This window comes from Haliotis rufescens, unplaced genomic scaffold (assembly GCF_023055435.1).
Source record: "Haliotis rufescens isolate VD_foot unplaced genomic scaffold, xgHalRufe1.0.p SCAF_82, whole genome shotgun sequence".
In the NCBI taxonomy this organism is placed as follows: domain Eukaryota; kingdom Metazoa; phylum Mollusca; class Gastropoda; order Lepetellida; family Haliotidae; genus Haliotis; species Haliotis rufescens.
The window spans coordinates 1003557-1031437 of NW_025964375.1; the positions used below are offsets into that span (position 1 = coordinate 1003557).

Consider the following 27881-nt stretch of genomic DNA (forward strand, 5'->3'; position numbering starts at 1 on the left):
AATAATTGATCTGACCAATTTTCGAATTTAGTCTTGACAAGTATCTTTTAGGCAAGCATGAAAACTTTCATTCATGTAACTTCAGAAGTTTCTGAGAAAACTTGTCCCCATTTCACTCAATATGCACCAAGATGAAAGGCATGGAACAAGGGCCATAACACTAATTTTCAAACTCATGACCAGTTACATCAGTGTGTAAAATTTCATTTCTCTTACTGAAATAGTTTTGAGAAAATTTGTCCCCTTTGTGAAGCATTTGAATGGACAGACGAACTCTGATCCTATAGGGGATAATAACCACCTGATTCTAACAGCTTATTTGGCCTCTGCATCACAGCAACAACTAATATCTGTAGAAAAGAAAAAACTAACAATTTAAGATTAAATCTACTGGTAACCTAGCTCTACATTGACAACACAGTATGATTATCTCCTAAATATATATGCATTTTCAAAACAAACATACCTTCAATAACCTCAGTGACCCAGGCAACTCCTCGCCAAGCTTAAGGTCAAGGTCAGGCTCTACATATCTAGGTCAGGTCAAGGATACTGACTTGCTGTATAAATAAAAACTAAGTTTGTGCGAATTACATAGTCACTCTCCTTGTAAAAGAATTCCTACAACTACATAGCAAGTGCACCTCTGTATGTGTGGCATGTTAAACACAGCAACGAGGAAGTGATCTATCCATGTCGTGTTCTGCAGCCAATGTGGCCAGATCACAGATTGTGTCATAGCTCGAGTCAAGCATGACAAGCACTGGGTAACATTTTGCTACGGAAACCCTCGACAGATGACAAGACACCTCAGCTCTGTAACCCAGCTTTTTTTAAAACTCAAAATTTACAAGTCTTAATTACAACAGTATGGAAAGCAGAAGGTTGGTGTTTCGATTCCCTGGTCATGTCATACGATAAGATGGGACTTCTTGTTACTCTGCCTGGTGTTCAGGACAGAAGATGGCGCAAGTCTGGACGCATGCAAGCACGCATCACCATATATGCATGATAAGTGCAATATTGTTGAACACCATTTCACTTCATCTTCACCTTAGGAGTAACAGTCATGGATATGCATCTACTAAGGCCATATATATTTTTAGTTGGTTTACGAGAACGTCCAACAAATAAAACCATGAAATTAGAAGAGAGAAAAATTGTGCTCACTGTTTTACAATTAGGTGAAATGAATAAAACATGGGAATTTATAACCACTGTTCATAAGATATGGTGATTGATATGTATATAATCTTAACCCAAACAGAATTATCATTCAGGAACTTGCCATGATAAAACATGCAGGTTTAACATTCATTACTGGCAGTACTTATCTGGAAGTTGAAATTTGTTTTACTTTTTGACCACCTTCACTCAATTTTAGGCCCTTTTTTTGTGTGAAAACAAATAACAAGCCTAAACACTGAGCAACTGACACAGCCCATATTTCTGTACAGTTCGCCACTTGTAATGTCAAGGATACTTGTGTTTGCCAAGCTTCTTGGGTTTGTCTTTATTCTTCTCAAGCTGTTCCTCTTTACGTTTGGCGCGTTCCTCCGTTGCCAACTCTTCCTTACGTATTTCCTTCTTTATGGACTTCAACCTGCAACATACTCGACACAATGCATCATTGACATCAACCAGCAACATACTCGACACAATGCATCATTGACATCAACCTGCAACATACTCAACACAATGCATCATTGACATCAACCAGCAACATACTCGACACAATGCATCATTGACATCAACCAGCAACATACTCGACACAATGCATCATTGACATCAACCTGCAACATACTCAACACAATGCATCATTGACTTCAACCGGCAACATACTCGACACAATGCATCATTGACTTCAACCTGCAACATACTCGACAAAATGCATCATTGACTTCAACCAGCAACATACTCGACACAATGCATCATTGACATCAACCTGCAACATACTCAACACAATGCATCATTGACTTCAACCGGCAACATACTCGACACAATGCATCATTGACTTCAACCTGCAACATACTCGACAAAATGCATCATTGACTTCAACCAGCAACATACTCGACACAATGCATCATTGACATCAACCTGCAACATACTCAACACAATGCATCATTGACTTCAACCGGCAACATACTCAACACAATGCATCATTGACTTCAACCTGCAACATACTCGACACAATGCATCATTGACATCAACCTGCAACATACTAGACAAAATGCATCATTGACATCAACCTGCAACATACTCGACACAATGCATCATTGACTTCAACCTGCAACATACTCGACACAATGCATCATTGACTTCAACCTGCAACATACTCGACACAATGCATCATTGACTTCAACCTGCAACATACTCGACACAATGCATCATTGACTTCAACCTGCAACATACTCGACACAATGCAGCAACATACTCGACACAATGCAGCAACATACTCAACACAATGCATCATTGACTTCAACCGGCAACATACTCGACACAATGCATCATTGACTTCAACCAGCAAAAATACTCGACAAAATGCATCATTGACTTCAACCTGCAACATACTCGACACAATGCATCATTGACTTCAACCTGCAACATACTCGACACAATGCATCATTGACTTCAACCTGCAACATACTCGACACAATGCATCATTGACATCAACCAGCAACATACTCGACACAATGCATCATTGACTTCAACCTGCAACATACTCGACACAATGCATCATTGACATCAACCAGCAACATACTCGACACAATGCATCATTGACATCAACCTGCAACATACTCGACACAATGCATCATTGACATCAACCTGCAACATACTCGACACAATGCATCATTGACATCAACCAGCAACATACTCGACACAATGCATCATTGACATCAACCTGCAACATACTTGACACAATGCATCATTGACATCAACCAGCAACATACTCGACACAATGCGTCATTGACATCAACCAGCAACATACTCGACACACTGCAACAACATACTTGACACAATGCATCATTGACATCAACCAGCAACATACTCGACACAATGCAGCAACATACTCGACACAATGCAGCAACATACTCGACACAATGCATCATTGACTTCAACCTGCAACATACTCGACACAATGCAGCAACATACTCGACACAATGCAGCAACATACTCGACACAATGCATCATTGACTTCAACCGGCAACATACTCGACACAATGCATCATTGACTTCAACCTGCAACATACTCGACACAATGCATCATGAACATCAACCTGCAACATACTCGACACAATGCATCATTGACTTCAACCTGCAACATACTCGACACAATGCATCATTGACATCAACCTGCAACATACTCGACACAATGCATCATTGACTTCAACCTGCAACATACTCGACACAATGCATCATTGACATCAACCTGCATCATACTCGACACAATGCATCATTGACTTCAACCTGCAACATACTCGACACAATGCATCATTGACATCAACCTGCAACATACTCGACACAATGCATCATTGACATCAACCTGCAACATACTCGACACAATGCATCATTGACATCAACCTGCAACATACTTGACACAATGCATCATTGACATCAACCAGCAACATACTCGACACAATGCGTCATTGACATCAACCAGCAACATACTCGACACACTGCAACAACATACTTGACACAATGCATCATTGACATCAACCAGCAACATACTCGACACAATGCAGCAACATACTCGACACAATGCAGCAACATACTCGACACAATGCATCATTGACTTCAACCTGCAACATACTCGACACAATGCAGCAACATACTCGACACAATGCAGCAACATACTCGACACAATGCATCATTGACTTCAACCGGCAACATACTCGACACAATGCATCATTGACTTCAACCTGCAACATACTCGACACAATGCATCATGAACATCAACCTGCAACATACTCGACACAATGCATCATTGACTTCAACCTGCAACATACTCGACACAATGCATCATTGACATCAACCTGCAACATACTCGACACAATGCATCATTGACTTCAACCTGCAACATACTCGACACAATGCATCATTGCCATCAACCTGCATCATACTCGACACAATGCATCATTGACTTCAACCTGCAACATACTCAACACAATGCATCATTGACATCAACCTGCAACATACTCGACACAATGCATCATTGACATCAACCTGCAACATACTCGACACAATGCATCATTGACATCAACCAGCAACATACTCGACACAATGCATCATTGACATCAACCAGCAACATACTCGACACAATGCAGCAACATACTCGACACAATGCATCATTGACTTCAACCTGCAACATACTCGACACAATGCAGCAACATACTCGACACAATGCAGCAACATACTCGACACAATGCATCATTGACTTCAACCTGCAACATACTCGACACAATGCATCATTGACATCAACCTGCAACATACTAGACACAATGCATCATTGACATCAACCTGCAACATACTCGACACAATGCATCATTGACATCAACCTGCAACATACTCGACACAATGCATCATTGACATCAACCTGCAACATACTCGACACAATGCATCATTGACATCAACCTGCAACATACTCGACACAATGCAGCAACATACTTGACACAATGCAGCAACATACTCGACACAATGCATCATTGACATCAACCAGGAACATACTTGACACAATGCAGCAACATACTCGACACAATGCAGCAACATACTCAACACAATGCAGCAACATACTCGACACAATGCAGCAACATACTCGACACAATGCATCATTGACATCAACCAGCAACATACTCGACACAATGCATCATTGACATCAACCTGCAACATACTCGACACAATGCAGCAACATACTCGACACAATGCAGCAACATACTCGACACAATGCATCATTGACATCAACCTGCAACATACTCAACACAATGCATCATTGACATCAACCTGCAACATACTCGACACAATGCATCATTGACATCAACCTGCAACATACTCGACACAATGCATCATTGACATCAACCTGCAACATACTCGACACAATGCAGCAACATACTTGACACAATGCAGCAACATACTCGACACAATGCATCATTGACATCAACCAGGAACATACTTGACACAATGCAGCAACATACCCGACACAATGCAGCAACATACTCAACACACTGCAGCAACATACTCGACACAATGCAGCAACATACTCGACACAATGCATCATTGACATCAAACAGCAACATACTCAACACAATGCATCATCAGCTTCTATAACACAACATGACACAATGCATCATGGACAGAGCAGCAAGATAGGATGAGAACCAATGAGGTCTCTTGACTTTATGCCCCATGAGTAGTCAGACGGTAAAGTATGGCCTACATTCATTTGCTGAAACTTTACTTATTCAATACATGTTTTAACACAATGTTATCTCAATGATAAGAAGTGACTGAATGTCATCAGGAACCACAATCAGTAAAAGCTACTTCACTGCATACTTAACATTCTAGTCTAATCAAGTCATTGGTTGTTTGTTGTTAAACGCCGCACTCGGCAATATTCCAGCTATATGACGGCCGTCATGACATCATGAGCATCGATCCACGCAATTGGGATGTGATGACATGCATCAACCAAGTCAGGGAGCCATTCTTGTTAGTTGCCAACAGTGAGTGAGTGAGTGAGTTGGGTTTAACGCCGCTTTTAACAGTATTCCAGTTATATCACGGCGTGTCAGCTTAATGTGGGAGGAAAGCCCGAAGTGATGCAGGTCTCAGACGTTTACCACTTCGGTGAAACCCACGAGCACGGGTATGGTGCTGACAAACCTAGAAACATAATCGGGGCGAACCGGGATTCGAACCCACAATCATAGGTTTCTGGCGTGCCCAAGGGACGCAACTCTGCACAGCGAATCGCGGCGCCTTAGACGACTGGGCCACCCGTGCCCCCTAGTTGCCAACAAGCTGCTGAAGACTGATTCTAACCCGGATCTTCACAGATAAATCAAAACATTGGTTGATGCATCAGATAGCCATTCACAAGCATCGATGCTACATCTGCCTAGCACCATCAACATCAAGGCCAGGTTGGCAAGTCAACGTAGGACTCTCATGAAAGACTATACCTGTTAAATTCATTCTTCTTCTGCTTTACCACTTTGGTTCTGGCTAACCTCTTTGCCTGAAAAAAAAAGATGATACTTGCTCTTTTACTGCTGTCAGCAACACTCACACCCAACCTAACTCCTTTCCTCAAATAATGGTTGTATTATTCAGTCCTTGTTGCACCTCAACTTGTAGTCTGAGAAGTCTTGATTATGATCAAGGTCAAGTAAATGTTTTTGGACTGGAGGTGCTTGCTAGTATGTTATGACTTTGGGCCATTGAGGAAATGCCAGAGAATCATATGTTGTCATTTGTGTGCCTATTATACTTCTTCAGGGAATATTTCAAAGAAAACACTGTTAATGACACACTCAACAATATACAAGATATGATTTTTTGTTTTTTATTTAACGCTGCATTCAGCAATATTCCAGCTATATCTTGGCAGTTTGTAAATAATTGAGTCTAGACCAGACAATCCAGTGATTGATGTCATGAACATCGATCAACACACATTTGGATACGATGACATGCATCAACCAAGTAAGCAAGCTTGACCACCCAATCCTGTTAGGCCCCTCTAACGACGAGCATACTTTGCTTATGGCAAGCATGGGTTGCTGAAGACCTATTCTACCCCGGATCTTCATGGGCATTCCAGATATGAGGGAGATCTGTAACTAATTAAGTCTGGACCAGACAATTCAACAGTTGTCAACAAAGTCACCGAGTCTGACCACCCAATAAGAAGTGTTCTTACAAGAAGCATAGGTAACTCAGACCTATACTTCTACTCTGAATCCCCAGGGGTACATAACTGAACTTTTCTCAGCAGTAACAAACCTCAATTCTTCTCTCCCTCTCCTTCCTTCTCTGTTTTCGTGTCTTGAGGTCCTCCCTCCTGACTGGGGGGTTGATGGAGATCTTGTCAAGGTCCTCTGTAGGCAAAGCGACCTCGTCCTCCCGGCTGGGGTCCGTGTGGAGCCCGGCAGACATCTCTTCCAGCCATGTTTGCTGAAAGATATCCGTACAGGTCGTACCATATATCCTTACTTCAGGCACAGATACCCTCACGGGCAACCCTGTTTCCATCACAGATAACCAACCGAGTCCCAAAGCCTGACCATCTGACATGTCTGATACATTTAGTCGCTTCGTACAACATAGGCTGTTGCAAAGGACCGGTTCTAACCCAGAATCCCTACAGAGACACATGTAAAAAAAGAAAGCCAGCATGACATCACAGTGTCAATCCATATAAGATCATATTCAATGAACATGTTCAAGGAGGTGATTATAATTTGTGTTGTTTCAAAATTAAACAAGAGTTTGCCACTAACGTGGCTATATCCCCTGCCCCTGTTGCGGAATTTATGACATAATTAAATCTTAACAAACCCTAACCTTTTTTAACCAAGGCGGAACTTGTCTTGGAAATTGTAAAAAAAAGAAGTCCATCTTGTTGCCATGGAAACGTAAAAAATAAAAATTTCTAAATAGCAAAAGGCACCAGTTCAGCATGTACTGCAAAGTTTCATGGAAAAAATATTGAATGGTTTCTGAGTTATGCTCCGGAAACGAAACGTGACAGACGGACGTACGGAGCCTGTTTCTATATCCCCCGCCAACTTTGTTGGGCGAGAGATAAAAATACAAGGACTACCAGTACTTGAAATATCGTCTCATCAAGGTTCAACCAGTACCTGTGTTGGTGCATCGTGTTTAGATGGAAACTTGGCATCCAAGGCGTTGAACAGCTTCTGGATGGCCTTCTGCTTCTTCACCTCTACCTCATGGGCCTTCCACAGCAGATCCTGCACAGAGAGCAAACATGACTGGCAGGGTCGCAGAGACAGGAGCAGTAACCATGGCAACTCCTGGGACACAGGCTTTGAATGCACTCAGACAAAACATGTCACAGACATCGGGTTTGGCAACACTACAGTATATGATGTGGCCTTTGATAGGCATTTAGGTATATGGTGTGTTTACTGTGGAAGAATTAGTTTGGGACACAATCTCGTTACAATCAGATAGTTCACTCCAATACAATACCTCTCCATCAAGATCTGACATCTCCAAAGGTCATGTCAGGTAAATCCTCATCAACATTTGACCTGCCAAATCTCAATTAAACATGACTTGGTCCTTGAGTCAATCCAAAGTCAGATTACTAATTTGATTTTGCTTTATTTCCTTACAACCTTGATTTGGACATTTCAAGTCTGTTTTGCTCTCTTAACAGTAATATAGACGCCTCACTCTGATTGGCTGATGAGAAAGTGCACCTGGTGCTATCTTCTATAGAAGTGTCATCAGATCTTCTCGTATCTTGTCAGAGTAAAAGATCTGAATTTTACTGAGAACAAGGGGGACATTGATAGCTGTTTGAGGCCGTGGGGTGAGGCACCACCATGTGATGTTCTTACAGTGTAAATTCAGAGAGGGCACATGAGGAGAACTGGCATAATTACTTACTCTTGCATTTAAGGACCCCCTTAAAGTGTAACATCACCAGTACTCTGCGATCAGGTTTATGATGCTTATGACAAGAGCGACTTCACTTTTCCACTTAATTTGCCACACTTCTTACCTGATGGTCGTCATATGCTGGGTTGTAGGAGGCTCCGGGATGGGGCACCTCGACTGCTGGCAGACTCGTTGGCTTCTTGTTATAGTAAGATGGCACCTGCAATACAAACAGTTACATACTGTTGATACTGGTTAACACTGTTGTGTCGAATTATGATGTGTCAAACTGACGATTCTCGAAAGCTTTGTCCCTGCGTATTTCTTCATAATTTTCGGTTGTGTCGAACTTCTGATAACTCGAAGTATTAACATGGGTCTCTTCAACGTCGACACAACAGCCCTTGACTGTACATGATACGACACTGAGGTCATAGGTAGGTTTGTTGTTTAATGCTGCACACACAATATTCCTGCTACAGTACAGTGGTCTGTAAATAATCGAGGCTGGACCAGACAATCCAGTGATTGATGTCACTAGCTCCCATCCCATTGAAGTACGATGATATGCAATCATCCAAGACATTTACCCTGACCACACAAATCAATATAGTTGCCTTGTACCATGAGACAAATCGTCACCCAGAATCTCTGCATGGGCCATAACTCTAGGTTCTGGCACATGCGTGGTGTGCATGTCATACACAGACAAATACCTCTTACAGACAGATTTTTCTTGTTCACAAAATGTAATTCAAAATATCCAGAAGCTGCATAATATAATTTCACAAGTTACTTTATTCCACACTGAATAATAAAAGTCAACACATTTGTATGAAAGCAATAATGTAAATACAGACATGATATGTGTTCAATATTGACGCAAGATAATTCTATTCCTCCACAATATCCATGATATCCCGCCCCTCTCTATACTAACATTAGTGAGTGAGTATGGTTCTACGCCGTTTTAGCAATATTCCAGCAATATCACGACAGGGGACACCAGAAATGGGCTTCACACATTGTAGCCATGTCAGGAATAGAACCCGGGTCTTCAGCGTGACAAGCGATTGCTTTAATCATTAGGCTACCAGACCACCCCCTTCAATCAAGAATGGCAGAAGATAGTTCTCTTCCTCCACCATATCCCCCACTCCTCTCTATACTCACATTAACTCTCCTCTTCTTGGTGACCAGGCGGTAGTGTTCATCCTCATCCTCATCCTCCTGGCCAGCAGTCTGGTCTGCAACAGGAACATGATGAGTGAGTGAGTGAGTTGGGTTTAACGCCGCTTTTAACAGTATTCCAGTTATATTGCGGCGTGTCAGCTTAATGTGGGAGGAAAGCCCAAAGTGATGCAGGTATCAGACGTTTACCACTTCGGTGAAACCCAGGAGCACGGGTATGGTGCTGACAAACCTAGAAACATAATCGGGGCGAACCGGGATTCGAACCCACAATCATAGGTTTCTGGCGTGCCCAAGGGACGCAACTCTGCACAGCGAATCGCGGCGCCTTAGGCGACTGGGCCACCCGTGCCCCCCTCACTGTTTAAGACAAGACTCCAATACTCACCATCCCACAAGTCAGCGTTCACTTTCAAGTTCCATCTCCCCACTCTGTTTTTAATCCTTTCTGCTCGGGCATCCGTGCTCTGTTTCTGGGCCTGCAGCTCTTTGGCTGTTGGCTTCTTGTTGGCTAGCCTGTCCCTCTCCTGCACCGACAGCCTCGGCCTTGCCCGGATGTTGTGAGGTCTTCAACAAACACAGTTCACTGTGGCTATCACACTCCTGTATTTCAAGACTCTCACAAACAAGCATGAAATACTTGTATCTCCAACCAATATGACATGTCTGGTTGTGTGCAAGGCAAGAAAACATTTATGTTTTTCAAACACCACCGCCAAAATTCAAGTCATTGCCATGGAAACTCGAAAAGTAATTTTTTCAAAAATCCCAAACTATCAAAAGGCACCAGTTCACCACTAGACCTATCTATATGCCAAGTTTGGTTAAAATATCTTTCAGTTTTTTCAGTTCTGCTCCAGAAACAAAACTTGACAGAAGTACGGAAAGATTGAAGGAGGGAAGGACAGACAGCACCCATTCTTATATCTCCCTTCCACTTCGTGGCGAGTATAATAACCCAGGAACCCCAGCTTGATTACAGAAATTAGCACTAGCATGCCAGTCTGACCAGTTTTGTTTATGTTAAAGGTATCCTAACGGCAAGTAGAGTTTGAAACATTTTCAGGGGCATTTTTGTGCAACATGCAGAAATCCATGGTCCACTGACAGGCCGTCACGCATACGCATTGCTTTTTGTTGTCACTATTTGGCCTAGTAGACTTTCTTGGTTAATTTCTACCACTCACTTTGTAGGAAGAGTGATGCATTTAAAAACATGATTTATTTGATGCTATATTATCAGACGATACACAAAAGTAGAACCAATCGTTTCTTACTTTCACAAATATATGCTTGTTAGTTGTTTAACTCACAATGGAAGCTAAACAGCTGTATGACAGCAGCCTTTAAATAATCGAACCTGGATCAGACAAAGTAGTGATTGATATTGTGAGTATCAACCAATTGGGCTATGATGACACACTATTCAAGTCACCAAGCCTGACCATAGTGAGTGAGTGAGTTGGGTTTAACGCCGCTTTTAACAGTATTCCAGTTATATCACGGCGTGTCAGCTAAATGTGGGAGGAAAGCCCAAAGTGATGCAGGTCTAAGACGTTTACCACTTCGGTGAAACCCATGAGCACGGGTATGGTGCTGAAAAACCTAGAAACATAATCGGGGCGAACCGGGATTCGAACCGACAATCATAGGTTTCTGGCGTGCCCAAGGGACGCAACTCCGCACAGCGAATCGCGGCGCCTTAGACGACTGGGCCACCCGTGCCCCCCCTGACCATAGTTAACCTGGGATCAGAATCCCAATGGTGCCACAACATGGATCTTACACCACTGCTGCAACTATATGGTACAAATATCCAGTTAAGACTGACAGCTGCATCATGTTGTAATCCTGATAGTGCATAGCAATGTGTTCTAGGCCTGGAGTGGGCTTGGGGTACACTGACACACACACACGGTACATCACACTATGTTTCCCTCACCTAAGCCAACAGCTTACAATGCAATCTGTTATTTTCATTAACATTGTTTTTAGGAATAACATGTTTTTTAAATTTAGATTCAAATCATGATAAACATGAACACTGATGAACATGATGAAATGCACAAAACATAAGTAATCAACTACAGATCTGAGAGACTCTTTTATTTAATTAATTGGTTGGAATTGTGTTGGATACTTACATATGAGCTGGTTTGGTGTGTGGGTCAGGTTCAAGGTTATTGAAACATCTAAGTGACCTGTTTTTCCGTTGATTTCTCCTCAGAGGAACTTGAACAACACCTGTCAGTTGAAATACCAAATAACTTAATTTAAGGAACAGAAAAAAGATATACCGTATAATGTTCAAAGTTGAGATGACATTTTAACAAGCTGCTAACTAACTCTACATCACATTCATGTCCTACTGCTTATAGTCATAATCTTAAAATCTCTTTTAAACCAAAAGATTCACACTATTTGACTGAACATGCTGAAATTGAATTGATCATAATCCAACAATGTTGTAGACAGACATCCAATATGTTATAATTAAGTGAAATCAAGTACATCATAGCTGTCAATGTGGTTATTTATACAAGGTGTGAGTACTGGGTTGACTGCCGCTTTTAGAGGTGAGGTGAAATGGGGTTTAACATCGCGTCCAAGATTATTGCATTTATATGCCACGTGCATGCACGTGTGTGTGGCTGCTTGTACTAGTCCAGACTGATGACGATTTATAGTGCTAGCACACTGAGATACCATGCCGCAGTTTAACATGAATACCCCACTCAGACACAGTATACTGACTCTGAGCCGACTAGTCCTTGTTTTAATCCCTTAATGCCGAGCACCAAACAGGGTAACAACAAGTACCATATTTTAACGCCTTCTCTCCGGGCGGACCCTCTACCACTAGACCACGGCAGCTTTTAGAAATACTACAGTCATATAACATGATCATGGGCCTTTGGTATGATGGGCCAACGCTTAAACGATGTTTACCACTACAATACTGTATTGAATGATGTCATAATAAATCATGATATTGTTAACATGGTTTATGAAGTTTGCTGTTTTCATGACAAATTGCAATAGATAATAAATCCGTGTAATGTCATAATTTACAATGTTGGTTCGAGAGAGTGTTGCTACTTGACATGCCTTTTTGAACTGGGTCATCATCTTGCTCTTCAGGCTTTTCTTTCACAGTCTTGTCAACGAAGAACAGACTGTCATCTGTTTTGTCTGCCACAAGACCACTGAAAAAATTAAAAACATACCGTCATCGGCTAGTTGCGTTCAATAACGTTCTTTCATGAAACACGTCGAGAGTCAAACAAGCGAAGCTGTTTCAGTACTTTTACGTGTAAATTACTGAGTGCGGTTGTGTCGAGAATAAGCGAGCTTTGGGCTGTTTACTAACACAGAGAACACGTGTTGTGAAATTGGTGTCACGTGGCTACTTTACAACCTGAATGTCAGCTTAATCGGTTATGAAATCACATACCCAGTTCTTTCTTGCAGCCTCTCATCTTCCAGAAAATCTTCCAACTCGGAAATATCGACTTTTTTCCATCCCTTTTTCTTGCTTTTCGCGGCAGCTTTCCTCTTACGATTTGGCTTGATGGAAGCAGCCATCTTGTATTGCTTTTTAAGGGAGAGAATTCAGGAAAGACTCTTGGATTCAATGTGACAAAACCTGTAATCTCTTTTGAAGTGTTCGAGTCTTCGAATAAATTTGCAAATGATTTTTTATCGATATTTTCATCTTCAGAGGAATGTGCTTTTGTTTTGGGTGTAAAAATAACTCAGAAATAATTTTAGCTAAATCAGCCTTATATGTTGTGTAGTTCTAAATTCGATTGTAAAACGCATTTTCTAGATTCCAGACCAGACCCTAATACCAACTCTCACGAGCTACGAAGACAGGCAAAAGATAATTAGCTAGTTCTCGGACCTAAAGGTTATTTAGGTCCGTGGTTAGTTTCAGCCCCATGTTACAAAACATCCGAGAAGAATCATGGCAGCAGTGTCCCATTCCTGGTTCTTTTATGTAATTTGTTTCTTAACAACAACAACAACAACAACAACAACAACAATAATAATGCACCAAATCCACACCATAAAATCATGCTCAAAGCGTTACATCATTACGACAGGCAATGGATCAGTGTGCACTAAATTTTCGTTCTCAGCTCCCCGGGGAGTATACAACCGAAGCTGCATGAGAGGCGCTAGAAGGTTAACAGACATTATTATCTCATCCTACTGGGTACATATTATGTCGAACAAACACTCTAGCCTTAGCTAGGAGACACCACATGTGCTTCATGTTCTTAACTTTGGGACATGACCAAAGCCCTAGAAACTCTCAGCAGACAAGCGGCCGAACGTCACCCGTCCGCGTCCAACGTTACTTTACGTATATTAGAGACATTTATTGAATCTAATTTAACAGTATAGATCTAAGCTGGGCGTTTACTGATACCCATCGCAACCCCCAACCGCAGCAAGGATACACACAAGCAGAGTTCGAAATAGACATCGGCCCGAAGGCCCGAGGCCGACAGAATTGTTCTCGGGCTGATAGTTTTAAATTTCAGCAGGCCCTTAGGTCCTGCAGTTTATTTAAGTCATTATTTATTAAACATTTTTAAAGTAATGTGATAAACATTACTTTCATATTTATAAACAGTAGGATTATACTTTTCATGTAACATGTAGTCGCAAAGAGGTTTTAGAAGCCGACAATGTCCTGATAAATTTAGGCTTCATCTATCACCACCGAGACTCTGATGTAGTAGCAGTACAAGCTTCTGGTTGACTGGTTGTGTTTTGTGATATATATTGCAAGAGCATGTCGTACTTACTTACATTGGAGATTTTACGTGCGCTTTCCGACTGAGAGCGTATTTCGCACACGGTACAAGAGTATGTATCCCTGCTTCAGCTTAAATGTTTGGGCCTACATTTTTTCCATTGGGATTACAGTCTTTTAAATGTGCTGGTCCTGAAGGCTCTCAGTTTACTCTGCTGAGGTTCAGACACTGCAGACACGTGTGTCATACTCAATTTAACTGTATATCTTACATGTGGCCCGTTAAGATCCGGGGTAGAATAGGTCTTCATCAACCCATGCTTGCCGTAAAAGGTGACTATGCCTGTCGTAAGAGGCGACTAACGGGATCGGGTGGTCAGGCTTGCTGACTTGGTTGATGCATGTCATCGTATCCCAATTGGGTAGATCGATGCTCCTAATATCACTCACTGGATTGTCTGGTCCAGACTCGATTATTTACAGACCGCCGTCATATAGCTGAATAGTGCGGCGTTCACCAACAAACAAACAAACAACATAGTTCTGTTCAATAACCTCTTGGAGATTCCGGGAAAGAATTGGTCCCAAGTCCGGCGTTAAACATTGTTCGTTTGTGACCCAGTGATTGACATCATGGGCATCGATCTACGAGATTGGGATTTGATGACATGCATCAACCAGGTCAGCGAGTCTGACCACCCGATCCCGTTAGTCGCCTCTCACGAGAAGCATAGTCGCCTATTATGGCAAGCATGGTTTGCTGGAGACCTATTCTCTTCTCGGATCTTCACGGAGATTTAACAGTAATGACCATTGCAGATACACAAACAAGTTCATAATCTCTGTTTATAACAGTTTACTGTCTAATGTGCAGGGGCAAGGGATGCCCAGTCATCTAAGGCGCCGCAATTCGCTGTGACGAGTTGCGAGCCCAATGGTACGCCAGAAACCTATGATCTTGGGTTCGAATCCCGGTTCACCCCGATTATGTGTTTAGGTCTGTCAGCACTATACCCGTGCTCGTGGGTTTCATCAAAGTGGTAAACGTCTGATTACATTCGATGAAGGCTTAGTGAGTTATGCACATATTAATTGAGATCGTTCTACTGACAGAGAAACAATGTAATACGCTAGTCACGCGAACAGTGAAAATGGTGAAACCAGTTCTCTTTTTTTAACGGACTTTAATCACTGTTTAAACTTTCGATTTTTTTGTTATTTTGAATAGCAGGCATCAATCGTTTTTGAAGAGGTGTGTTGCATTGGTTCGGAAAAACTGTCAGCCATTGGAACCATGAAATACAATTGATGTAACTACTCCTTTTACGAAATCTTACGCCATGTTGAAATATAAATCACCTGATCACTCTTCTTCCATCAATGTTAACATCTGTCGTAATGGGCTCCGTCCTCAAAACCAGATGATTTGTCTGCCATGTGCCAAACGACCCCATGCAAAGCAATCAGTGGCTTCAATATTGAACAACGTACAGTTAAAAAAGTATGAAATTTGATCTAGGCAGTATTGAAGCGCACATGCGCCTGTCTTGCTTTTTGAATGCGATTGACAAAACCATGACTACCTAAAAATGCCGTAATCTTAGGCTTCGCATGTTTGTTGAGCGTATAAGTGCCAAGGTAACAGCTATTGGAAATCATGGTGCTCATTGAATATATATAACCTTACTTAGAATGTATACACATTTTATTACCTGTTGGTTACGAAATTTATCTTTTATCTCGGAAGGGGTGTCAGTTGCTACTCAGTGTGGAACGAACAATAACCGCGTAGCCTAGCGATCCCGATTCAACGTTACACCATACTTCTATTGCATTTGAATATCTCAACGACTTGAAGATATGTTTTTTATCTCACCGACCGGAAGATATTAGTTTCTTATTCCACCTGCAACATATTAGTTTCTTATCCCATCAACTAGAAAGACATTAGTTTCTTTTCCCATTAATAAGAAAGACATTAGTTTCTTATCCCACCAATTAGAAAAAGACATTAGTTTCTGATCCCATCAACTAGAAAGACATTAGTTTCTTATCCAACCAACTGGAAAGACATTAGTATCTTATCCCATCAACTAGAATGACATTAGTTTCTTATCCCATCAACTAGAAAGACATTAGTTTCTTATCCCATCAACGAGAAAGATATTAGTTTCTTATCCCACCAACTAGAAAGACATTAGTTTCTGATCCCTACAACTAGAAAGACATTATTTTCTTATCCCACCAACTGGAAAGACATTAGTTTCTTATCCCATCAACTAGAAAGACATTAGTTTCTGACCCCCCCAACTAGAAAGACATTAGTTTCTTATCCCATCAACGAGAAAGATATTGGTTTCTGATCCCACCAATTAGAAAAAGACATTAGTTTCTGATCCCATCAACTAGAAAGACATTAGTTTCTTATCCAACCAACTGGAAAGACATTAGTATCTTATCCCATCAACTAGAATGACATTAGTTTCTTATCCCATCAACTAGAAAGACATTAGTTTCTTATCCCATCAACGAGAAAGATATTAGTTTCTTATCCCACCAACTAGAAAGACATTAGTTTCTGATCCCTACAACTAGAAAGACATTATTTTCTTATCCCACCAACTGGAAAGACATTAGTTTCTTATCCCATCAACTAGAAAGACATTAGTTTCTGACCCCCCCAACTAGAAAGACATTAGTTTCTTATCCCATCAACGAGAAAGATATTGGTTTCTGATCCCACCAACTAGAAAGACATTAGTTTCTGATCCCTACAACTAGAAAGACATTAGTTTCTTATCCCACCAACTGGAAAGACATTAGTTTCTGATCCCATCAACTAGAAAGACATTAGTTTCTGATCCCATTAACTAGAAAGACATAAGTTTCTTATGTCACCAACTAGAAAGATATTAGTTTCTGATCCCCCCCCCCCCCCCCCCCCCCCCCCCCCCCCCAACTGGTGAGACATTAGTTTCTTATCCCATCAACTAGAAAGACATTAGTTTCTTATCCCACCAACTGGAAAGATATTAGTTTCTTATCCCATCAACGAGAAAGACATTAGTTTCTTATCCCACCAACTGGAAAGACATTAGTTTCTTATCCCACCAACTGGAAAGACATTAGTTTCTTATCCCACCAACTGGAAAGATATTAGTTTCTTATCCCATCAACTAGCAAGACGTTAGTTTCTTATCCCATCAACAGAAAAGACATTACTTTCTTATCCCATCAACTAGAAATACATTAGTTTCTGATCCCACCAACTAGAATGAACATTAGTTTCTTAACTCACCAACTGGAAAATATTAGTTTCTTATCCCATCAACTAGAAATACATTAGTTTCTGATCAAATCAACTAGAAAGACATTAGTTTCTTATCCCATCAACTAGAAAGACATTAGTTTCTTCTCCCACCAACTGGAAAGACATTAGTTTCTTATCCCATCAACTAGAAAGATATTAGTTTCTTATCCCACCAACTGGAAAGACATTAGTTTCTTATCCTATCAACGAGAAATATATTAGTTTCTTATCCCATCAACTAGAAAGATATTAGTTTCTTATCCCATCAACTAGAAAGACATTAGTTTCTTACCCCCCCCAATTGGTGAGACATTAGTTTCTTATCCCAACAACAAGAAAGACATTAGTTTCTTATCCCACCAACTGGAAAGATATTAGTTTCTTATCCCATCAACTAGAAAGACATTAGTTTCTGATCCCTACAACTAGAAAGACATTAGTTTATTATGTCACCAACTAGAAAGACATTAGTTTCTTATCCCATCAACTAGAAAGACATTAGTTTCTTATCCCAACAACAAGAAAGACATTAGTTTCTTATCCAACCAACTGGAAAGATATTAGTTTCTTATCCCATCAACTAGAAAGACATTAGTTTCTGATCCCACCAACTAGAAAGACATTAGTTTCTTATGTCACCAACTAGAAAGATATTAGTTTCTGATCCCATCAACTAGAAAGACATTAGTTTCTTATCCCCCCCCCCCCCCCCCCCCCCCAAACTGGTGAGACATTAGTTTCTTATCCCACCAACTAGAAAGACAATAGTTTCTGATCCCACCAACTGGAAAGACATTAGTTTCTTATCCCATCAACGAGAAAGACATTAGTTTCTTATCCCACCAACTGGAAAGACATTAGTTTCTTATCCCACCAACTGGAAAGACATTAGTTTCTTATCCCAACAACTGGAAAGACATTAGTTTCATATCCCACCAACTGGAAAGATATTAGTTTCTTATCCCATCAACTAGCAAGACATTAGTTTCTTATCTCATCAACTGGAAAGATATTAGTTTCTGATCCCACCAACCAGAAAGATATTAGTTTCTTAGCCCTCCCCCCCCCCCCCCCAACTGGTGAGACATTAGTTTCTTATCCCATCAACTAGAAAGACATTAGTTACTTATCAAACCAACTAGAAAGACATTAGTTTCTTATCCAACCAACTGGAAAGACATTAGTTTCTTATCCCATCAACAGGAAAGACATTAGTTTCTTATCCCACCAACTAGAAAGATATTAGTTTCTGATCCCATCAACTAGAAAGACATTAGTTTCTTATCCCCCCCCCCCCCCCCCCCCCCCCCCCCAAACTGGTGAGACATTAGTTTCTTATCCCACCAACTAGAAAGACAATAGTTTCTGATCCCACCAACTGGAAAGACATTAGTTTCTTATCCCATCAACGAGAAAGACATTAGTTTCTTATCCCACCAACTGGAAAGACATTAGTTTCTTATCCCACCAACTGGAAAGACATTAGTTTCTTATCCCAACAACTGGAAAGACATTAGTTTCATATCCCACCAACTGGAAAGATATTAGTTTCTTATCCCATCAACTAGCAAGACATTAGTTTCTTATCTCATCAACTGGAAAGATATTAGTTTCTGATCCCACCAACCAGAAAGATATTAGTTTCTTAGCCCTCCCCCCCCCCCCCCCCAACTGGTGAGACATTAGTTTCTTATCCCATCAACTAGAAAGACATTAGTTACTTATCAAACCAACTAGAAAGACATTAGTTTCTTATCCAACCAACTGGAAAGACATTAGTTTCTTATCCCATCAACAGGAAAGACATTAGTTTCTTATCCCACCAACTAGAAAGATATTAGTTTCTGATCCCATCAACTAGAAAGACATTAGTTTCTTATCCCCCCCCCCCCCCCCCCCCCCCAAACTGGTGAGACATTAGTTTCTTATCCCACCAACTAGAAAGACAATAGTTTCTGATCCCACCAACTGGAAAGACATTAGTTTCTTATCCCATCAACGAGAAAGACATTAGTTTCTTATCCCACCAACTGGAAAGACATTAGTTTCTTATCCCACCAACTGGAAAGACATTAGTTTCTTATCCCAACAACTGGAAAGACATTAGTTTCATATCCCACCAACTGGAAAGATATTAGTTTCTTATCCCATCAACTAGCAAGACATTAGTTTCTTATCTCATCAACTGGAAAGATATTAGTTTCTGATCCCACCAACCAGAAAGATATTAGTTTCTTAGCCCTTCCCCCCCCCCCCCCCCCCCCCCCCCCAACTGGTGAGACATTAGTTTCTTATCCCATCAACTAGAAAGACATTAGTTACTTATCAAACCAACTAGAAAGACATTAGTTTCTTATCCAACCAACTGGAAAGACATTAGTTTCTTATCCCATCAACAGGAAAGACATTAGTTTCTTATCCCATCAACATGAAAGACATTAGTTTCTTATCCCATCAACGAGAAAGACATTAGTTTCTTATCCCACCAACTGGAAAGACATTAGTTTCTTATCCCACCAACTGGAAAGACATTAGTTTCTTATCCCAACAACTGGAAAGACATTAGTTTCTCATCCCACCAACTGGAAAGATATTAGTTTCTTATCCCATCAACTAGCAAGACATTAGTTTCTTATCTCATCAACTGGAAAGATATTAGTTTCTGATCCCACCAACTAGAAAGATATTAGTTTCTTAGCCCCCCCCCCCCCCCCCCCCCAACTGGTGAGACATTAGTTTCTTATCCCATCAACTAGAAAGACATTAGTTTCTTATCAAACCAACTAGAAAGACATTAGTTTCTTATCCAACCAACTGGAAAGACATTAGTTTCTTATCCCATCAACAGGAAAGACATTAGTTTCTTATCCCATCAACAGGAAAGACATTAGTTTCTTATCCCATCAACTAGAAATACATTAGTTTCTGATCCCACCAACTAGAATGAACATTAGTTTCTTAACTCAACAACTGGAAAATATTAGTTTCTTATCCCATCAACTAGAAATACATTAGTTTCTGATCAAATCAACTAGAAAGACATTAGTTTCTTATTCCATCAACTAGAAAGACATTAGCTTCTTCTCCCACCAACTGGAAAGACATTAGTTTCTTATCCCATCAACTCGAAAGACATTAGTTTCTTATCCCACCAACTGGAAAGACATTAGTTTCTTATCCCATCAACGAGAAATAAATTAGTTTCTTATCCCATCAACTAGAAAGATATTAGTTTCTTATCCCATCAACGAGAAAGACATTAGTTTCTTATCCCACCAACTGGAAAGACATTAGTTTCTTATCCCAACAACAAGAAAGACATTAGTTTCTTATCCCACCAACTGGAAAGATATTAGTTTCTTATCCCATCAACTAGAAAGACATTAGTTTCTTATCCCACCAACTAGAAAGACATTAGTTTCTTATGTCACCAACTAGAAAGATATTAGTTTCTGATCCCACCAACTAGAAAGACATTAGTTTCTTATCCCACCAATTAGAAAGATATTAGTTTCTTATATATAATTTATATATACAGTACTGTGTGTTGAACGAGATTTATGTAGTGTTTATTGGACCACATTTTGAATATGCATGTGAAGTGTTGGGTGGTTGTACCAAAGAGCAGAGTAACTCCAACTAGAAGCAGCAAGAATTGAAACTGGTTTACCAAGTTATACTTCTGTTAAAAATATTTGGAAACTTCATGCGAGCAATATGACACCATCATACCTTAAAGATCTAGTACCCCACTGTCGGGACAAACGGTATACAACCTTAGTGCTGTTCATTATGTGACCATGCCTATATTACGTACACAGAATTCAGAATCCTCGTTCATACCTCTGATGGGGGCACGGATGGCGCCGGGATTTGCTGTGCAGAGTTGCGTCCCTTGGGTACGCAAGAAACCGTGGGTTCGAATCCCGGTTCGCCCCGATTATGTTTCTAGGTTTGTCAGCACCCTACCCGTTCTCGTGGGTTTCACCGAAGTGGTAAACGTCTGAGACCTGCATCACTTTCCTCCCACGTTAAGCTGACACGCCGCGAAATAACTGGAATACTGTTAAAAGCGGCGTTAAACCCAACTCATTCACTCACAACCATCCTCTATTAAATTGTGAAATACATTACCCATTCAACTAAGAAATATTGAGACCTTCTCCAAATTTAAATCCAGTCTCAGAACTGATAAATCTACAGTTCCACTATATATCTAACATAATACGTACAAAATTAAGACATGGTGACAGTGAAATAAAAAATGATTTATTTAGAAAGGGTTTAAACGAGGATCCAAAATGCCAGTGTTGCAACCCATATGAAAATTCATATATTTTCATTAATAAGTGTCCATTTTATTGAATAGCTAGAAACGAGTTGAGGCACGCAGTAACTGTGAAAACTTCTTGTGATGTTAATATTGACGAGATGATAGTAGGCTTTACCTAAACATGTGTACGGAAAGGTTTTTAGGAATGTACATACGTATATAAAGAAAACGAAAAAGGTTTGAGTGAGCAATGTTAATGTAAATACGTTTCTCTATTTCTCTTCCTTCTCTTCTGCCATTTAATTATTAATTGTAAATATGCATTCATGTAAATCTATGGGAGAGGGCATTCTAAGTTGTGATAACTTGTGCCCAATCCTGTTCATGAGAACAAAATATGTTTAAACTTAAAACAAACAACAGCAACAGTGCGAGTTTCTTATTGCACAATTTGTTTTTATTGCCATTTGATGTCAATATAAACCAAAGCAGATATTATCCAAACCCAAAAATGACATTTGGTCAAACATATAAATAATAATATTGAACAATTAAATATTAACCTTCATACAAGTGAGCAGGGGTAGCCTAGTAGTTAAAGAGTCAATCTCATTTCTAGGATACGACACCTCTCTGCACGAAGATCTGAGATCAGCCAGTCAGCGTTTAGGCTTTTAAATGTTCGGTACCAATGACAAAAAGTCCCACCCATCCTTCGTTTAGATTGAGCGACCAGCGTTGACTCAGGGTTCACCTGACGTGACGTTCTATGGATGTGTCAGATATTCACGCAGAAATATTGTGTCGGACTAAAAAATCTGATTGTAATGACATTGTTAAAGCGTTGGTTCGTCACATCGGTACAATGTATTATAGGTGTCCACCCGCCGTGATAGTGCTGGTATATTTCTAAAAGCGGCATAATACCACACTCACTCACTCACTCACTCACTCGCTCACTCACCCACCCACCCACTCACTCACTCACTCACTCACTCACGCACGCTCTCATGTACATTCATACAGGTATACATTGTCACAGTCGCCGCACTGACGTTTAAGTCAATACATGCTACCAACTGGAACTGGCATAAAGAGAGCAACTCAATATCGGCACACCATACCGGGCTGCGTACCGGGACCTCCCGTATTTAGGCCCGCGCGGGATTACGCTCATACGCTTAAAAACGGAAAATATTTCCGTATTTAGGGCCATGGGCTTAAAGTTGGATACTAATTTTGGCGTTATCTTCCTTCTATTAATACCTTACACCCTTCGAAAGTTAATACTTGGCGATGCACTACACATGGCAAATCCTACTGTACATTCAACAGTTAGTGCAAATCTATACTGTAAGGAGGCACACTGCACGATGGTTAACGTAATGCGATTTCGGTACTGTCCTGGAACTAGCGTCGTCATGAAGAGTCTTTGGACTTTTTGATGGTATTGACGACACTTTGTTTTAGATTCTTGAGGCACACGTTGATCTGGTCTTCAGTTTTCACAAGGTTCTCGCTCTGTTGTTGCAAGGCTGCCTTCAGGTTACCGTTCTGGACATTACTGGACTGGGCTGTGGTGACTGTCAAACAGATAATACACACATGGTGTAATGCAGGGAAACATCACCAGCACACGAGGCGTAAAGACATGGTACCTTGACTAACGTTGAGTAAATATACGAAATAGTTTCATCGCCGCTTCAGATCAATTGGCTAAATGATATTGCGATCGAAAATATGTCTGTACTATGAATGTTTGATGTCTTACCTCGTACTGTGAAGATGTGAGGTTTTAACCTCATGGATATCCGTGTACTATGATAGTGTAAGGTTTTAACCTCATATTTGTCTTGGCCTATGAATGTGTGAGGTTTTAACCTCATGGATATGGCTCTGTGAGGTCTACGTTCTTAAGAGTTTGACCGAAGCAGAACAGGCCCCAGTATCAGTTGCGTATCCTAGAGCCTACTCAAATGAATGGGTGATGGAGTCAGATAAAATTTAACGTCGCAGTGGCATTATTTCAGCCATACAGCGACGAGAACAGGTTGATGTATATAAAATTGAGTCTTGAATACAATCTACTCAAATGAGGATCGGGTGGCCGCTCTATGTGACTGGACTGTCTGTGTGTCAGCCTACAACGACAACGCGTATTGAAACTCCGCCGTCATATAGCTGATATTGCTGACTGTGGCTCACTGAATACATATAATATATAACACTACCTGCAGTTTTCATGTCCTTGATCTGCTGTTGTACACTCCGCATGTCCTGGAAGAAGGTCTTGATGCTCTTGGCGAGCTCCACGTCCAGGCCAACCGCGTGTGTCTTCGGTACATCTCCCGAGTTGCTGCCACTGGAGGTAGATCGCGACACCGGGAGCTCATTGAAGCTTCCTGTTGCAGATTGAGAATACACACTGACAATGCGGGTTGAAAGGGAAATATCTGACTTTATACAGGGTTGTTTGTTTTTTGCCTAACGTCGCACTCAGCAATATTCCAGCTACATGACGAGGCCAAACCAGTAATTGAGATCATGAGCATCGGCCAACTCTGTTCGCATATGATCACATGTAATCAACTGAGTGCAATGTTAAACAACACACAATCAAATATTAAAGAAGTTGATGTCGGAAGCAGGCTGGACTTACCTCTCCCAACACGGGCTAGTTTCACTGCCTGTTTCTGTCGCTCCAACTCTGTTCTCAGCTTAAAGTTTTCCTTCTTTAAAGTTGCCCTCTCATCGTCAATCTCTTCAAGCTGTGTGTTCTAAAAAGGCATTAAAATTGCTAAAATTGCTATTCCAAATAGACCTTTTCTCTGTTAGCTTAAAATGAGTACCATTATAAGAAAAAGAATTTTCAAACATTATTATATATGAACACTCATCACCAGCACACCATATATGTTCTGCGACTCGCTTCACACCAACCCATGGGTTAATAGGTGACCTTCCATCGTTGAGACCAGTGTTCTGTTGGAATTATTTTTTTAAAGTGATAGATTTTTGATTGAGCCAAAGAATTTTTGTTTTCTTTTAAATATAAATTTGAAAGACATCGTTTGGACACGGGGAGGCGCAGTTGATCGGATACACCTATTTTATAACATGGCGTCAAAAGATGCGGCATAGTTCACCTTTTTACACCACATCCAAGAAGTTTTAGTGCCTAAAACCGGATTAGTGTATGATTAGCTAGAGCAGGTACATCAGTTTTAGCCACAGAGGGTCATCGTCCTCTCCTTGGGGTATGTGTGAAGCGAGCAGAAAAACACATGGGTTTAATGGATGTCATTATATAAGAGTTAATCGTATATTGTTAAACGAAACTACAAGATTTACCCATAGCCACTGAATATGAGAGCGAACAAAGACAACCAATACCCAAGAAATAATGTCAGCAATTAAAGTGTTAGACCACATACCAGTTGTTCCAGTTTGTTAGTAAGGGCTGTTACATGCTGATTCTGCTGTGTAAGAAAGGGGAAGACTACAGAGTTTCAACCACCAAGTATTATGAATTATACTAGAAATACTATTCAGACATATATATTAACGGCCGGGCAAACGAAAGTATATACTTGAAAATTGACCCAAAAGTACAAACGTTATGAAAACGTTACTAGTCTGGAAACAGTCCCGGAAGCATAACTATGGCACCCCTATCAATAAGACCGCCATCGAATAACCATTTCTTGTTTGTTTCATTTATAGTGTGCGAGTGAGTATGCTTTTACGCCGCTTTTAGCAATATTCCAGCAATATCACGGCGGGGGACACCAGAAATGGGCTTCACACATTGTACCCATGTCGGGAATCGAACCCGGGTCTTCGGCGTGACGAGCGAACGCTTAAACCACTAGGCTACCCGACCGCCCCTTGTTTCATTTATAGTCATCATCAAACATGAGTGTATACTTTCCTTTGCCCGGCGGTTGAGTACAGCATCAAAGTGTTACGAGAAATGTAACAAGACCACCATCTTTCCGTGCGGATGAATACATCTATGCCATTATTTATACATAATGATAAAACTCTTGAAAAGATAAACTCGTGCTGTTAACAGTGTTTCTATGAGTGAACTACTGCCTTCCTTGGATGTAGGTAGCTTACGTTTCCATTTTCCTGAATACCATTTGTATGCCGAACCTCCTTTTCACCTGCAAATGATATAGTTGTATATGATCAGGTGCACATAGAGGAACTTTGGTCCTGCCAATACAAGCCATCGCATCCAAAAATAAGAGCGATGATCAAGTCTAACAATAAATCGTTTTTGCCCTTGGGTATGAATACATATTGTAAAATGTTTACAGAGACAATAGTGCTTTCTGAAAAGAGAATGTTTTTCAACGTCAGCAATATGATAATAATGATCAGCTATCCACGCCATCGTGGTACAAGGGGAGGCAATCAACCAAGTCACTGAGCCCAATAACCTGATTCATTTTGTCGCATCTTACGACAAGCAGAGGTTGCTGGGGTCTTATTCTGACCCGGAATCCCCATAGCCCTTTGAACTTACCGAGTCCAAATCAGACAAACCAGTGATTGATATTACGAGCAACGTCCCACATCGTTCCAAGTCCTCAAACCGGACCTAGGGATCCATTTAGCCGCAAGCATAGGTTACTTAGGACAAATTCTTTTCCGGAATCTCCACGTGGTTAAGAACTATGTTGTTTGTTGGTTGGTTGGTTAACGCTGCACTCAGCAGTATGCCATATATACGACGAAGGTCAGTAAATAATCGAAACCTGACCAGACAATTCAATGATTGACACCGTGAGCACCGATCCGTGCAATTTGGATAAGATGACATGCAATCAACCATGTCACCATTTAGTCGTCTCTTACCACAAGCATGGGTTGCTGGGGACCTATATTCTGTGCCGGAACCCCAGGGGTAATTGAAAAGAATCACACAGTTAGCATACCCTGTGTTCCCCACAGCTCCACCACTAGGGACTCTCTCTGGAAATACTGAAGAAGGGACATCGGCATCTTCATGTAGGAGAAGTGTTTCTGGTAGTTCAAGCTGGCCATCGTGGATCCCCACACCTTCTGGGAACACAGCGGCTCCTTTTCCTCAAAGAACCTCAGTCTGATGGTAGAAGAAATAATATTATACTTACATTTCAAATGTATTTATACAATGTTATTACTGTACTGCAAGGGCCTTCTGTAGCCATGTTGGAAAGCGAACCTCCTTCTTAACTGACGAGAACGCCTCCGTGGTCTAGTGGGGAGAGCGTCTGCCAGGTGAGAGAAGGTCGATGATTCGATGCCCGGCCGCGTCATACCAAAAGTCATTAAAGGTGGTATTTTTTGTTACCCTGCCTGGCGTTCGACCTTAAGGAGCTTAAACAAGGATTGGTCGTCTCGGAGTAAGTATAATGTGTCTGAGTGGGGTATCCATGTTAAACTAAGGCATGGTATATCAGTGGTCTATCGCAATATACTGGAACAGTACAAGCACATACATACACACGTACATGCACGCCGCTATATTAATAACTTCAATAAATATTGTATTGAGATAGTATAACAGTTGTCCCACTTGTCCATATGCAAAGATTTATCTCACGTATTGTACTCTTGGCCATGCGGCCTTTGATACCGAATACATTTCTTCTTTTTCTTCTTCTCAATAACTTTGAACGCGACGTTAAACCCCATTTCACCTAATCTCACCTTATCTGACG

General features: G+C 40.9%; 2 protein-coding genes across 4 annotated transcripts in view; both read right to left on the reverse strand.

The window, feature by feature from the left end:
- The window catches only part of LOC124144273 (ribosome biogenesis protein NOP53-like), a 16292-nt gene extending 2858 nt beyond the window's left edge, over window positions 1–13434 (reverse strand). Inside the window, exons 1-11 of the mRNA XM_048390102.1 lie at window positions 13274–13434; window positions 12928–13025; window positions 11964–12063; window positions 10208–10386; window positions 9802–9875; window positions 8753–8848; window positions 7863–7973; window positions 7003–7173; window positions 6180–6235; window positions 1484–1603; window positions 467–533 (exon numbers count right to left, since the gene is read on the reverse strand). Coding sequence (XP_048246059.1) covers window positions 467–533; window positions 1484–1603; window positions 6180–6235; window positions 7003–7173; window positions 7863–7973; window positions 8753–8848; window positions 9802–9875; window positions 10208–10386; window positions 11964–12063; window positions 12928–13025; window positions 13274–13404 — 1203 coding nt within the window. The 5' untranslated portion in view covers window positions 13405–13434. The remainder of the gene's footprint in view (window positions 1–466; window positions 534–1483; window positions 1604–6179; window positions 6236–7002; window positions 7174–7862; window positions 7974–8752; window positions 8849–9801; window positions 9876–10207; window positions 10387–11963; window positions 12064–12927; window positions 13026–13273) is intronic.
- Window positions 13435–22602: 9168 nt separating this feature from the next.
- LOC124144292 (kinesin-like protein KIF28P) overlaps window positions 22603–27881 on the reverse strand; it is a 39596-nt gene continuing 34317 nt past the window's right edge. Inside the window, exons 18-23 of one of the 3 annotated variants that reach the window (XM_046513640.2) lie at window positions 27114–27280; window positions 26290–26336; window positions 25602–25643; window positions 24827–24944; window positions 24399–24569; window positions 22603–23750 (exon numbers count right to left, since the gene is read on the reverse strand). In XM_046513640.2, the coding sequence (XP_046369596.2) occupies window positions 23587–23750; window positions 24399–24569; window positions 24827–24944; window positions 25602–25643; window positions 26290–26336; window positions 27114–27280 (709 nt within the window). In that variant the 3' untranslated portion in view covers window positions 22603–23586. Of the gene's footprint in view, window positions 23751–24398; window positions 24570–24826; window positions 24945–25601; window positions 25647–26289; window positions 26337–27113; window positions 27281–27881 lie in introns of all 3 variants that reach the window. The other 2 variants (XM_046513634.2, XM_046513648.2) reach the window with 2 other exon arrangements.